The following is a 13,840-nucleotide window of genomic DNA, read 5'->3' on the forward strand; positions in this document are numbered from 1 at the left end:
GACCCTGTCTGTCAGGGCTTAACCAGGCTAAAAGGGATACAACGTCTCAGCATAACAACCAAAATACTCGATAAAAATTATCTCCATACAGGAATTGAACTCAAGTCCTCTGCATTGCAACAACGGAGAGCTAAACCGCTGCCCACAGACGCTGTTGTGCAAAGATTGTTCTCAAATAACTTCCATTTGAACAACAAAACAAGATATTTTCATTAGTGTGGGAAACGACATCCAGAATTAACTCATAGGAGACCTACTGTTTGGGGGCACTTTAAAAAGAAAAAGAAAAACTTCGGCACCCATACAGATTTTTCCCCATTCTGTTTTCTGTACCTGAAACTTGTAAAGGATAATGTGTCATTTCGTGCTTCTAATCTGGATGCGATGGCTCGAAATGTGCAGCCACATTGCCTTTTGACTGCTGCTGCTGATCGATATTATACGTGTCCGTTATGTCCTTTAAGAGTGAAACGTGAACTGCGGGTCACGCTTCATTATTTTAAAAGGAGATCTATTTTTATTACGATCTCTGACTCATTGTAGGCCTACACAAAGAAATAATCAGTGGTAAATGTAAGGGATCATTGCTCCGCCACGTATTAGAGCTCTTTTTATCATTCATTATGACTTAATTTCAACGCGAAACCCATAAACACAAGGGCATGACAAAGTGATAGCAAAACATAAATTAAGCAGTGTATTTTTCAACTTTCGATTCATGCTTTATCAAATATTTCTGATCAGCATCCCCTCCTCCCCCCCCTCTCTCTCTCTCTCTCTCTCTCTCTCTCTCTCTCTCTCTCTCTCTCTCTCTCTCTCTCTAACTGCCTCTCTGTCGACAGTTGCCGAAATTATATTGACTCTTTGAGGACGCACTATTCTGGTCGGTCGACAACGCTTTGATTGAAAGACGCTGTTCTGGAGCACTCGAATCACAACTTTGTTACTCGATCGGAATTTTCTATTGTTTTTTTTTTAAATCTAAAATTTTACAAGGCAGACAACAAGATGTAAATCTATAAAAAAACGTATTCAGATTCCTATGACTAATTTGTGTATGTTGGTTCAAATTGTGCCGCAACGTTGCATTTGGTTTGCTCCTAGTCGGATATATATTTATGTCTGCTACTTCCTCCAAGAGTTAATGAAATGCGTGGTCATGGGTAAGAGGGGAAGAAAAAAGGGAATGCAGCTACAACATCATCTATCTGCACAATGAGAAAGAAACAAGAAATACTTGAATCAAAATACTTGCACAAATGCAACCAAGAGGTGCTAGCACGACGAAGTACAGCGCAGCCTCTCCATAACGACATCGTAGGGACCAGAAAAAAATGCCGTTATAGATAGTGGTCGTTATAGAGAGGCAACCAAAATATTACTTATTACGATAAGGGAAAAATCGGGACCTGGGCACCATGTCGCTATACAGAGGATGTCGTTATCGAAGGTCTTTATAGAGAGGCTCCACTGTACATTATACAATCGCAAGTTTAAGTTTAAGTTTAAGGAAAGAGACGCACGCACGTACAATATGAATTAGGTCTTGAACTTGAAGTTGAAGTGCAGGGATGAACAAAACAGATACAGCAGGGGGAAAGGAAAATTGGACCTCTATCAGTGGTGCCTCGTGAAACCAGTACATAACAAAATAATAAAGTACAATAATGTATTGGCCTACAGATCGAATTCACAATTATATAATATGTTCATTCAGTTTAGGTAGGTCAAATATGAAAATGTTGACTGTATGTTGAGGAAGCTGAATACCCATAGCCTAGGGCCTAGAATGATAACCAAGAGAAATTTGTCAGAACTATAACAACAACAATTTAAGCAAAAAATTGTAAAAAGAATAAAAGAAGAAGAACAAGAAGGATTATAACCAAGGAGTTCAGTTCTACGCTCCTTGATTATAACATAAACTTCGATACGATCAACAACAGACAGCAGCAACACCAACACGTACCATCAAAGGAATCAACAACTTTTTGCAAACTGGCATGTGATGTTGCTTTTATAAGGATTTTCTTTATTTTGACTACAGGAAATAGATTTTCCCCATTAGCACAATGAGTTGATTTGTGTGCTTCGATAAGAGAAAGGCAAACCTGGAAGGATTTGAAAATTTCTTAATTTTTCGAAAAAAAAAGTTTCTACTTCCTACTTCCTGTTCAAAACTTAAACTTCGAAAATTTCAATGAACGAGTAAAATGGCGGACGTCTCTTGTTTATGAATTTACGGAGGAGCAGTCCAAAAGTTTTACTTTTTACAGTATAAGGGCGATACAACTCGTGGATGGTGAGTGTTGGCAGCACATTTCTTAAGTCAAACTGTCACCCCAGTTTTGTGGCAGTTTTTGCTTTTGTCTTGGGAGTAAGATATAGATCTAGATAAGATCTAGATTCTACTTACTGCTAGTGTTTTCTCTTCTTGTCCTGCGTCTGTGCTGAGATGCACATCTTATCAGGAACCTATTATGTCGGACGTTCTCGGCGGGCCGCCGGGGTCACTCAGCATGTACAGTCGAACCTGTGTAAGACAGAATCGCAAGGGAGCCAGAAAAAAATTCCGTCTTAGACATGGGAATGTAGGGGGAGATGGGGATTGGGGGGGTTCTAAGGCCCAGCCGGTGGGATCAAGGATCACTTAATTATTAATTGTCCGATCGGCAAGCAGTGGTCAAAACTTCACACCTCTCAATTGCTATCCTGTCTGATAATGACATGCACCAGTGTTACTTATCCAATTACAACCAGTGCTTGCCTTTCATAGGACCACTGTTTGACCTATTAAAAACTGAAACGTTTGAACATCTCCTTTGGTTCCACCCTTAGCCCAACCCACCAATGCCACCCCTCACTGCCATCATTGTAACAACGATTCGAGGAACTCTTTTCTCGGCTGGCCGTACGATCAGGGCGGCAGGCTGTGGTCAATCTAATTTCACACCTCTGGCTTCTGGCTACCCAGGAAAGTTTCCCTAGTGGCTCGCTACTCGAGCACTCTCATGGGAAGTCATGAGATTTCACACCCTCACTACACTGACCATCTGCATCGCTCAGGGCTCACATGAAAGGGTAACATCTGCCCCCAAATTGCACCCCAAAACCTCTACCTCGAACAGCGGCATAGCCATAGTGTTAAGTTTAGAGTCGGCGGAACCAAACTTGCGAGTTTTGTTTCAAATCAGGGTTGAGCGGGCAAAGCATTTTCCGTCTTAGGCAGGTGAAACCCTCAGAAGGGAGCGGATTTTTCTTTCCATTTCTGCGTTGCACAGGTTTCCGTTTTATACAGGTAATTAAAGAGGAATATTTAGTGTACAGCAAGCGGCACTGGAAACGTGTGTTTTCACCGTGAATACCGTGTGGGAGTGTGTTAATCGATGGTGGAAGTAACGCTCTATCTTTTATTTATAGCTTTCTGTTCATAAAGTGTTATGAACACATGAATAACCCGAACCCCCTCTCATATAAGCTGATACATTACGAATGTAGTCTACTGTGATGGTGTCTTTTATGGAAATCTGATGCAAGGCTGGAAGTGGAAGAGAAGTAATCTTAACATTTTAGTTCAATGGTGCTGATTATTTTGCAGTTCTGTGTACTATTTCATGATTTTATAAATATTAGTTTCAACTTTAATCTATAAATAGGTCTTTAAGGTAATGCCTTTTCTTTCCATCTCCTAACAGCTAATAGCTAATGTTAAGCCACTGTACTGTCGATGAGCGAACAGATTTTTTTTGGTAGAACTTAATGAAGATTTCCTAATTTTTCTGCGTCATAGGTCGTAAGCTGCTCAGTTTTGTTCCCTTGAGCGGTGGCCTTAGCCAGAGCCAACCTGGAGTCTGAGGAGATGATTACTTGCTGTGACACCCAGGACTTCATTCCTTTCGGCCGAGAGTACTTGCGCCGACATCCTGGGCAGTTTCAGGTCAAGGTAATCATCTATATGTGTGTAAATATACAAAGTGTGGAGACCTGAATGTGTTGTCGAAGGATTAAAAAGTTTTATGACTTCTAAATAAGCCTCATCTTTTCAGTTATGTACGGTTGAGGAGAGTTTGGCACTGTGCGCTCTCTGTATACATAGGGTGGTGCTCAAAACTTATAGAATTTGTAAAGTAGAGCTTAGCTGCTCTGTTTTTCCTTCAATGACTGTTTTATGGATAGTGTGTGGAGTAATTGAACAGTCTGATTTGTTTTGAATTCGTGGATGATTTTTCTTCATGCAAAACTCAAATTAAGCTTTTCTAGTTGGATTAAAATTTTTTTGTTTTATCTGCCCTCAGAGAAAATGCAACTCCCCAGTGAATGAACAGGGACTACCTCTGATCAAGTCTTTTAAAGAGATCTCATTATTGGAGACGACCAAGGTGAGCTTATGATGATTTGTTGTGGTTTGTTTTGTGGTCAGCAAAATGATATACAAGTTGCTTAGAATTTTACAAATTATACTTCTTTTAATCATTTGTTGAACATGGTATTAATATGTGCAAAAGAGAAAAGAGAGGAATGACTGCCTCAGTGTGAAAAACAGACAAAATAATATCAACGTGCTTAGATAATCAGTTTCAAGTCTCATTTTTCCCTGCTCTCGATGGAGAATGCGTGCTTTAGTGTAAAGGACTGCAAGACATTTATTTTTCTGTGGTTAAAACAGTCGGGCAACTCAGAGATCTTTTCTACATGTAAGATTGTTGTTTTTTTTAGCTCTTTGCCTCTTGGTCATGGCTGATACTGTGTTACTTTTTGTTTGACATTCTTCTTCTAAGAGCAATTGCCAAAACGTGAGACTCTCTTGAGATTCAGTGGTGCAAAAATTTTTTCTTACCAATTTGACTCTTTTCTGTCAGTCACAGATTGACATTTAGTGCTCATATTCCTAGAGTATCAGAGCAAGGAGATGTACGGTTTTGGAGATATGGGTCTATTGGTTTGGCAACTACTGTATTTCTTGTATGTAACAGTGATGACAAAAACAGATAAGCAGCAAGGCAAATTATGGACTTTAAATTCCATTTGTTTAGTAAACAAAGACTTTGTACACTATGAACTCCATTCATAATGGTAATATGAATGACAATCTTTGTAACAATGACGCAGTGCTCAGAACATGTCATCATTGTTATGTACAAGAAAGGATACACATTGGACATTATCATTGACAACACATCACAATAGTGAAAGGCTGTACAAATACAGTTATCAAAGCCTCAGTACCAGAAAAACACATGTGTAAAACAATTTTTTAACTAATATGAGGCAAAAGCACAAAATCAATTGAGCTGACCTGTACATAACAGTGATGACAAACATGACTTGTACATAACAATGATGACACAATGTACAGGAAAAGACAAAAGTCTTGCCTCCAGAGAGAAAAGCGCACTTTAAGAATTAAAAAAAAACCAGGAGAGGTTTCTTTTGCTTTGAAGCAGATATCAGGTCATATCAAAGACAGTGGACGATCACAATTATGTTGCTAATTATGACAAACAGTACTCGTACATAACAGTGATGACAAAACATACTGGGAAAAGGTAAAATCATGCCTACAAAGAACAAATTTGCACTAAGAGATACACAGATCAATAAAGGCGTATTTGTTTCTAAATGAATCTTGCATGTATGAAATATATGTTGAAAACTTATTGATATTAGCAATGATGACAAATATTACTTGTACATAACAATGATGACACAATGTATTGGAAAAAGGTATATCATACCAACAAAGAACAAATGTGTATTTTTGAGTTAGACAGATAAACAAGGACATGTTTGTTTATTTGTTTGAGTAAAGAGAGCACACATTACTTAAAAATGTTTGCTCTTAGGACAATGTAATTTCTAGTACGTCAGTCAGTCTTGTACGGCTGCATGACGACACCCCAAACGTCATCACTGAGCACAAAAGCTAAATCTATAAGCACAGAAATGATCCATCTCTCGAAGTTTGTTCACACATCACACTCTTGTTCCAGGAATCTAGTGTAAACACTAAAATATTCAACAGAGTAGCCTAAAAACATGCAAAACAGCCCAGTACGTCACATTCAACGCAAAATTCTTGTGCGTCACCGGACGCTGAAGGCAATGACTACTTTCGTTTTTCTGTTTCCCCCGTTGCTTCCGTTGTTCTGGGGAAGCGGGTAAGGGGAAGTCACTCAAGAAAACAATTATATCCGGGCACTGTTGATGACCCGTTCAAAACAAAAGTGGGCGAAATTCGGACTTCCGGCACGTCGCAAATTGACGACAATAACGGCGAATGTTAAACAGCCGACCGAAATCGTAGATCTAGGAACCCGATGTTCCTTTCGCGCATCACGGCTTTTGAAGTATTGAATAAACGACGATAGGCAAAGAGATTTAACCAGCTACAGTGATTCTACTGAAAAATAATGGTGTTTTCTGAAACACCTAGTCCGTGACGACAGGACAGACGCACAAGTAATCCGAATTGTTCGTCTATTTGCAAACAAATAAACCGATTTCTTGAGCAAGTTAACCTTTTTCAATGACAAATAGCATAGGATCAAAGAACACGTGAAAAAAACCCACCCAAAAATACTAAATTTTGGACATTCTTGGAAGTTTGCATTGGTGTGCTCAAAATTACACTCCAGGAATCACTAAAAATCGAACATTTTTGGCACAAAATTTACAAACTCAAGATTATAAAGCTGACATGGGGTCTGAAACTGCTAATGCAGGTTCTACATCCTATATTTGACATGTGTATAAGTTTTGGAGGAATAGATACTAATGCATCACATTTTATGCACACTAATGTGAGATGTGTGTGTTTTTCCCCACGTTTTGGCAATGGCTCCTAATGTAAATTCTATGATCACTCATTATGGAGCAAGAGACAGAAACAATTGTAAAAGTTGTGTTTTTGTCTTGTAAAGAGAATATTATGGAGAGAGGGAGCTGGGATCTGTTATTATTAAAACAAAATATCTATTTATGCTTCTTTGTATTTTTTGTCTTAATCTTAAATGTCTTATTGAAAAACATCAAACCAAAATGATGTATAATTTTGTCTTATTGTGTAGACTTATATATGTATCTTCCTTATTGTGCAAGTACCCCAGTGTTAGGCCTAAATGTTTTTAAGAGTGTAATGCTACCTCCTCTTTTTTTTGGTCCCGTCTCATCTTATTAGGTCTTATCTTTGTTTGCCCTATCGGGGACCATAATATATTGCTCTCCTCAGAAGGAAGACTGGGTGTTCCGGCAGCGCAAAGGTGACAATGTTTTCGACGAGGAGCTTTACGCTCGTGGCGCCACTGTCGTTTGGAGCAGAGGTGGCCAGGACAGTGTGCGAAAGGTGGTCAAGACTTTCACCATGGACGGTCCTGTATTACAGGTTAGTTGTGTGGAAGCGTGTGAGGGAGACTGGGGAATGAAGGTCCTGGCCTTATAATATGTGTTTTTGAATGTTTTTGTCTTCGAAAGATGGGGAGTGAAGGAGATTATAAAATTATAATACAGTATAACATGAATAGGTCGAACACAGAAGACTTGAAATCACGCATCGATCGAACTGTGCCAGCGGTCCTGTTTTTTTTTCTTCTTCTTTATCTTTGTAAGATATCCCTCAAACTACAGATCCCTCGAATTACCGAGGCAGGTCCTGATGAATTCGAGCTATCCGTGTTATAGTGTGTATATCGAACTCAATGTTTTTATACCAAACAGACACATGTGTGTGTGCCTAAACAAGGGTACCAACAGTCGCCACAGACCTTTCTGAGCCACTGGCTGATAATGACCAAAAAATCACTTTTTGGACCAAAATGTGTTTCCATAAAAAAAACTGATAGGTGTTGATTGACTTGACTTCTAAATATTTCATTTTGAATAATTTTGAGACTAGCGTATTTTTTAAAGAGATAATGAAAACTGCTTTTAGAATTTGTCAAAATCTATTTTTGAACACGTTTTCTTTTCGCCGATATGTTTAGCCATTGAATTCTAATCGTGATATTATTTCAACTAAATGCCAAATTGGAAATGGATTTTCCATGCATAAATACATTAGAAAAAATGGAATCGTTTTTTTTTTCAAGTTTGTATGTGTCCTAAACTTAAAAGCTAATTTTCAGAAAATTAGATCTTTATACCCTACCTGACAAAATGTGCAATATCTCTAAAACTACTTGAGATAACTCAAAATTTGAAAAACCACTGTGTTCAGCATTGGATTTCCTGTAAGGTACAACCCTTAACTCAATATGGTCAAAATTCGACTTTTGGTACCTTTCTTTAGGCACACGCACATATTCTGTTTTGAAGCTAATGAATAATTGGTGAATATTGTTTCCTTGTTTTTATAGCCTTGGAAAAGAACCTCATATATTAATAACTGTAAAAAGGGTTCTTCAGCTACAAATAAATTTGCTAGTTGAGAAATGTTAAAAAAAAATTAATAGCATGTTTTATAATTTCTTTTCAGGTGTAACTGTAAGGTTGGGGGAGAGATACAAAAAGTTTTTTAAAATTCAAAGATACTTTAAAAAAATGTCAATTTAGAACTATTGTTACACTACAGTTTTGAATATTAAATAAAAAATTTCAAGATGTTACATTTGACTTGTTCGTCATTTTCTTCATATACTGCTCCACATCACAGGCTTTATGGGGCTCCTTTGTCCTGTCATCGGATGAGAACACGATGGATTCTAGGTCAACACTTGGGGCTTCCGGTGAGTGAACATTCACTGATGTAATAGGCGGTGCTCATTGGTGGATTGGTTCAGTTGTGTTCGGTTTCAGTGCCCATTATTAATAGACGAACTGCCCAAACCGATTGCCCGACGAGCGGCCTTGAAATCAATTACATTTGTTAATGAAGGTATCATTGGTTTTGTCGGATTTGCTCCTCCCATGGAGGACTGTCCTGCCAGCCCAAACCGACAAGACCGAGTCGCACTGAACCGATGATGCCAATGGGCACCGCTTATAACATGCTATGCAGGTGTTATTGCTGCTTTGAGAGGGAAAGTCATCTTGGGATTTTGTGGGTCATGTACATACAGTGGAAAATCGTATATAACAGGCCCGGTAATGACAGGGATCCGGTAATAACTAGGATTTTTTAAATCCCCGTTTTTTTCCTTCTCTTTGTCTCTATTAAAAGTTATTGGCAATAACAGGGCCTTATCGGAGCCCAATCGGTTATAGCAGGGACAAAGGCTCGTTAGCAATGTGTGAAAAAAAGAGAGAGAGAGGAGAGAGAGAGAGAGAGAGAGAGAGAGAGAGAGAGAGAGAGAGAGAGAGAGAGAGAGAGAGAGAGAGAGAGAGAGAGAGAGAGAGAGAGAGAGAGAGAGAGAGAGAGAGATCGCACTGATGGAGGAAGCCTACTCAAGCCACGCCACTGCAAGCACACGCAGTGGGTGAAGCAAGAGAGGGCTGTGGTGTGCTGCAGACTTCGATCTAACCCTAAGCCTAGCTGGATTAGTCCACAAATGTTTACTTCCCTTGCATTTCTGGTTTAACAGGGATCTGATATAACAGGACTTTTTCTCTAGTCCCACCATCCCTGTTATATCAGGTTTCCACTGTATACAGTTGAAATTGTTCAGGATGGCTACGTATTGTCTCGGAGAAAAGTGGTTGTTTTAGACGAGTGCGTCTTGGACAGCGTCATTATTATGTAAATGCAAGTTCTTTTAGGTCTTCCCCTCTTTCTCTTTCAAAGTGGATTCATCTTTTGGTTGCTAATGTTCATTTTTTCCGTGTCTCTCTGTGTGTCCATTTCACTTCTATTTTCTCTCTCTGATGTCTATGTCTATTTTCTGTTGGTTTGTTTTTCGCCGAAGTTGTTTGTTTTTCGCCGAAGTTGTTTGTTTTTCCCCGAAGTTGTTTGTTTTTCCTCGAAGTTGTTTGTTTCTTGTGGTGTCAGGCTCTTGCTTTAGCAGCGCTTGCTCAAATATTGATAAAAATTGAGATGTGTGATGTAATTTTCCCATTGCCCACTTTCTGATAATTGTTTGAGTGTTAGACTTACATAGTTTGTACCCATATCATCAAGCAGATCTGCTGTCATTTTAAAAAGTACGGTACATGCAGTTTTTATCATTTTACAGGAGAGCAATTTGGTCTCATTACACTAATTTTCTATCAAGAAGGTGGTGTGTGGGTTTTTGTAGTTGTTGTGTCTGAAAAGTTTCATGGTTGTATATAAATGACCTTATTAAGGATTATATTACATGTTTTGTGTTATTTTTGTCTCAGGCAAAGAGCAGCATGGCATTTGTGTGGTGGAGTCAAGTACTCTGAGCTTTTTTGTGGAGGAAGGAGGAGACTATGTCACCCCTCTACCCTTTCAGGTAACAGGATATACGGCTTTGTTGAGAGTTTTACTCTAGTGAGAGACACAGGACGTGAGAGATTCTTTTTGTATGGTATGAATATTTTGTGAAGAAAAATAGGGCTATAGTCCTGCATGACAAAAGGATCTGAAATGTCGGCCAAAATTTTACCGTTAGAGTTTGGGGGGGGGGGGGGGGGGGGAGAAGAAAGTGATATTAAATGTCTGATTTTCTGTAGGTGATTTACTTTTGCAAGTTGATGCAGGTTTTTCCAAATGGAAAGTGTAATTCTGATTCATCACAAACTCCTAAGCCATGTATGCAGTGCAGATGATTAAAACGTTTTTTGGACATATAGGAAAAGAGACCCAGTTTGTTAATTACAATGATTTTTTTGCAGGTGTCAAGGACATGGCAAATCAAACATGGCTTGTTATTTGAGCGGACACTTACACATGCCGAAAGGAATACACCCAAAAGGTGATGCATCTCACATTTCTTCTCTGGGGGGCCAGGTGTTAACCAGAATGCACCATATGATCGCATGCAGTTGTGAGGGCTGTAAAACTTTTACCTAAACAAACAAAACAAAGACATACCATCGTTTTTGTCTTCCTCTTCTCTCCTCTCCTCATAGACTCCTGGCTAGACCTTCAGGGTAGTTTACCATATGCTCTTCAGCGTGACTAGTATTTAAGCAGATTGTTTTTTCTTCTTCGGTAATATGAAGTCTCTTCCCTTTTAAATCTGTTTCTGTGGATTAAGCATTGGGTTCTATTTAAAACCCACTTTCATTTCCTGGTGAGCATTCAGGCATGCTCCGGGAAAAACCAGGGTCAGATAGTAGTTATGTAGGGGAACACACATGGTGAGTTGATGACATAGTGTCAGCAATAAGAACAAAGCACTCTTTCTTCACACCTCACCAAAAGCTGTTGAAAATAACCCTTCTGGAACAATCGCAAGTGGTAAGTACTACTTTCTAGTAATGCCTCTAATCCTCGGCACTTATGTAACCTATTAGTGTTGCAAGTGCCGTAAATCTCTTTCTGCCTCTCGGGCAGTGCCACTGATTGTAGTGTCTTTAGGCCATTCCCAAAGACGGGATATTAACATGTTATGCACAGTAGATTTGTAAATGGGCTGGTTTATCAATGTCATGCTCGTACTATGCTGGAACAACGTAGGGGAAACTGCTGCTTTTTCTTTCCTCATCCTTACTATCGTCATTTTTCCTCTACTTCTTTTGCACGTTTGTCACTCTCTTGTGAACTGCTATTTCCGGGGTGCCTTGATAGTCGAAGCAGACTTTGTGCTCTTGAGGCTAGAGAGGTGAGCAGAGTAAATCTGATTCCCCGTTTGGACTTCTCTGTTGACATCCACCCCTTGGCGCTCATATGACCTTATGCAATTGTGAGCGCCATACATAAAACCTTACTAAAACAAAAAACCCAAACTTTTACTGAAACTCAAACTAAACTTGTATGTGTATGCAGGAACTGTCCCAGCCAGACTGTAGTGTTCAGCATGCTGCATCCCTTGGACGATGTGGCCCCGGTCATCACGAGAGTCTCCACTGGTCAGTGACCAATTCATTTTGTATATATATATATTTTTTTTTTGGGGTCTGTGTTTGGTTCACTGGGCACTTTTTTGCTTGAGAGTTGATTATGCAGATCTTTTACTTACAGATATAGACTGTAAAACGCTTAGAGCTTGCTGTTGAGCGGAAATTTGCACCCTACAAATACTGTTTATTATTTATTTATTATCGATTATGTCTGTCTGTTTTGTAACTTTCAAAATGTTGATATGAGCAGAGTCATGGGGAGGGTAACAGTAACTAAAAAAAAAATGATATTGAGAAAGTTACTTGTGATATTTATTGTTGATACCATCATTATTACTATTGTTTTTGCAGTTGTTTGTGTTGCAAATTGATTTAGAAGTACAGTTTTATGTTTAAGGCTTTATAAATAGTTGAAAAAGTGTAACCTACATTTTGAGCTGTGTGGTGAAAATGTTCTGGTTGTGTATTCATTTTAAAGTCCATTATTTCATTGTTCGGTAGATTCTTTGTAAGAAGATACAAATTCAGGACTCACATCAATTTAAATTACATTGAAATGGAACAGTCAAAACTTAATGTTTAAGTGATGTGCATTTTTGTTTTTTTACATTGTAAAAGAAGTTTATCTTTAATCGTAAGAAATACTATTGTGTAAGTTTGACTACTAGAATTAAAAATAAACCCGTTTGATAAAAGGGCAATGTAGATATCTAACTTGTCTTTTTTTTTTTTCAGGTGGAGGTCCCCCCAAAGTGTCCTACTTGACAGACACCAACTTGACCTTGACCTTCACCTGCTCCGATCCGTCCTTGGCTTTTACGTACGATTCAGTGGCCGGCCTCCACTCTGTGTGGAGAATTAGGAAGGTTTGGGGAGAGGTAAATGGACCAGGTTCACTTTATCCATTTGTGATTTATGATCAAACCTCTGTTTGTCGGATGGTGGAGCATATGAGCTCATGGGATTTGTGTGTCTCTTGGTATTGAGTTTGATTTTTAAGTTGTTGATGTTAATGTTCATCTTACTAACTGCAGGGTGATTTTTGAGGTGCAGTACATGTTTTGTAAAATATATTCTTTGCCTTTATTCTTCTCAGGGAGTCTCTTAACTGGTGATTGTTAGGCTCTATGTTGCACATTGGTCTATTTACTGATTTGTATATTGTGTCCAACCTTTGTTTCCACCTGATTGTGACCAGGGCTTTGAGACCCACCTGTCAGTTTAGTCAAGAAACTACTTGTTTTGGAAGTTACCTTTTAAAAAAATGTGGGTGTTTTGCGGGTGCACTGGTGTGGCTTGCTCCTCCTTTCGTGTCAAATATCTGTCGTGGCTATCTCTTCTCCTTCTTTTCTTAGTATGTTTGTCTCTTTTTCCACCTCTAATCTTTTTCACTCATATGTCCTATGTGTGTTGCAAGTGCTGTAAAACTTTTACTAAACTTTAAAAAAAGAACTTTAAAAAAATTGTCCTGCAACGGCTTGATGTTCACTATTCCCAGGAAATTAACCAGCTGTCTGCAACAGCGGAGGGCAACAGTTTCCTACACATGACTCCATGCCTTGGGGCAAGTGCTTTGAACCTCTCCTCCAGCTTCTCCAAACAGCATGCAAACCTCTCCGCCGGCGCAGCGGGGCTCAACAACTCATCTAGCTTCTCCCCCCTGAGGAGTTTCAGCAGCAAGATTATGTCCCCTGGTGGAATCTTGCGAGCGAGTCCATCTGCTGGCATAATGTCTTCCAAGTGAGCTTGTGGAAACTGTTTATGTGTGCATGCTTATTTGATGTATTTACTGTGACAGTATGTATTGCGGTTTATTTACGGTAACTTTGGAAGCAGTAGCATAGTCAGCAATAGATGCTGATTGCAGTGCATGTTTGTTGTTTGAACTGTCCTTATGGTACATCTGCTGTTGACAACTGGCTCTCTGTCTCGCTCTTTCACT

At 39.1% G+C, this 13,840-nt stretch overlaps 1 protein-coding gene across 1 annotated transcript in view; it reads left to right on the forward strand.

The window, feature by feature from the left end:
• Positions 1–2,071: 2,071 nt before the first annotated feature.
• LOC101850873 (anaphase-promoting complex subunit 1) overlaps positions 2,072–13,840 on the forward strand; it is a gene marked incomplete in the record, with an annotated part of 57,511 nt that continues 45,742 nt past the window's right edge. Inside the window, 10 exon segments of the mRNA XM_035968491.1 lie at positions 2,072–2,302; positions 3,791–3,943; positions 4,296–4,379; positions 7,229–7,381; positions 8,648–8,720; positions 10,252–10,346; positions 10,729–10,808; positions 11,825–11,907; positions 12,634–12,776; positions 13,397–13,638. Of these exon segments, the coding sequence (XP_035824384.1) occupies positions 3,860–3,943; positions 4,296–4,379; positions 7,229–7,381; positions 8,648–8,720; positions 10,252–10,346; positions 10,729–10,808; positions 11,825–11,907; positions 12,634–12,776; positions 13,397–13,638 (1,037 nt within the window).

The sequence above is a fragment of the Aplysia californica genome, unplaced genomic scaffold (assembly GCF_000002075.1).
Source record: "Aplysia californica isolate F4 #8 unplaced genomic scaffold, AplCal3.0 scaffold00062, whole genome shotgun sequence".
Taxonomy (NCBI): Eukaryota; Metazoa; Mollusca; class Gastropoda; order Aplysiida; family Aplysiidae; genus Aplysia; species Aplysia californica.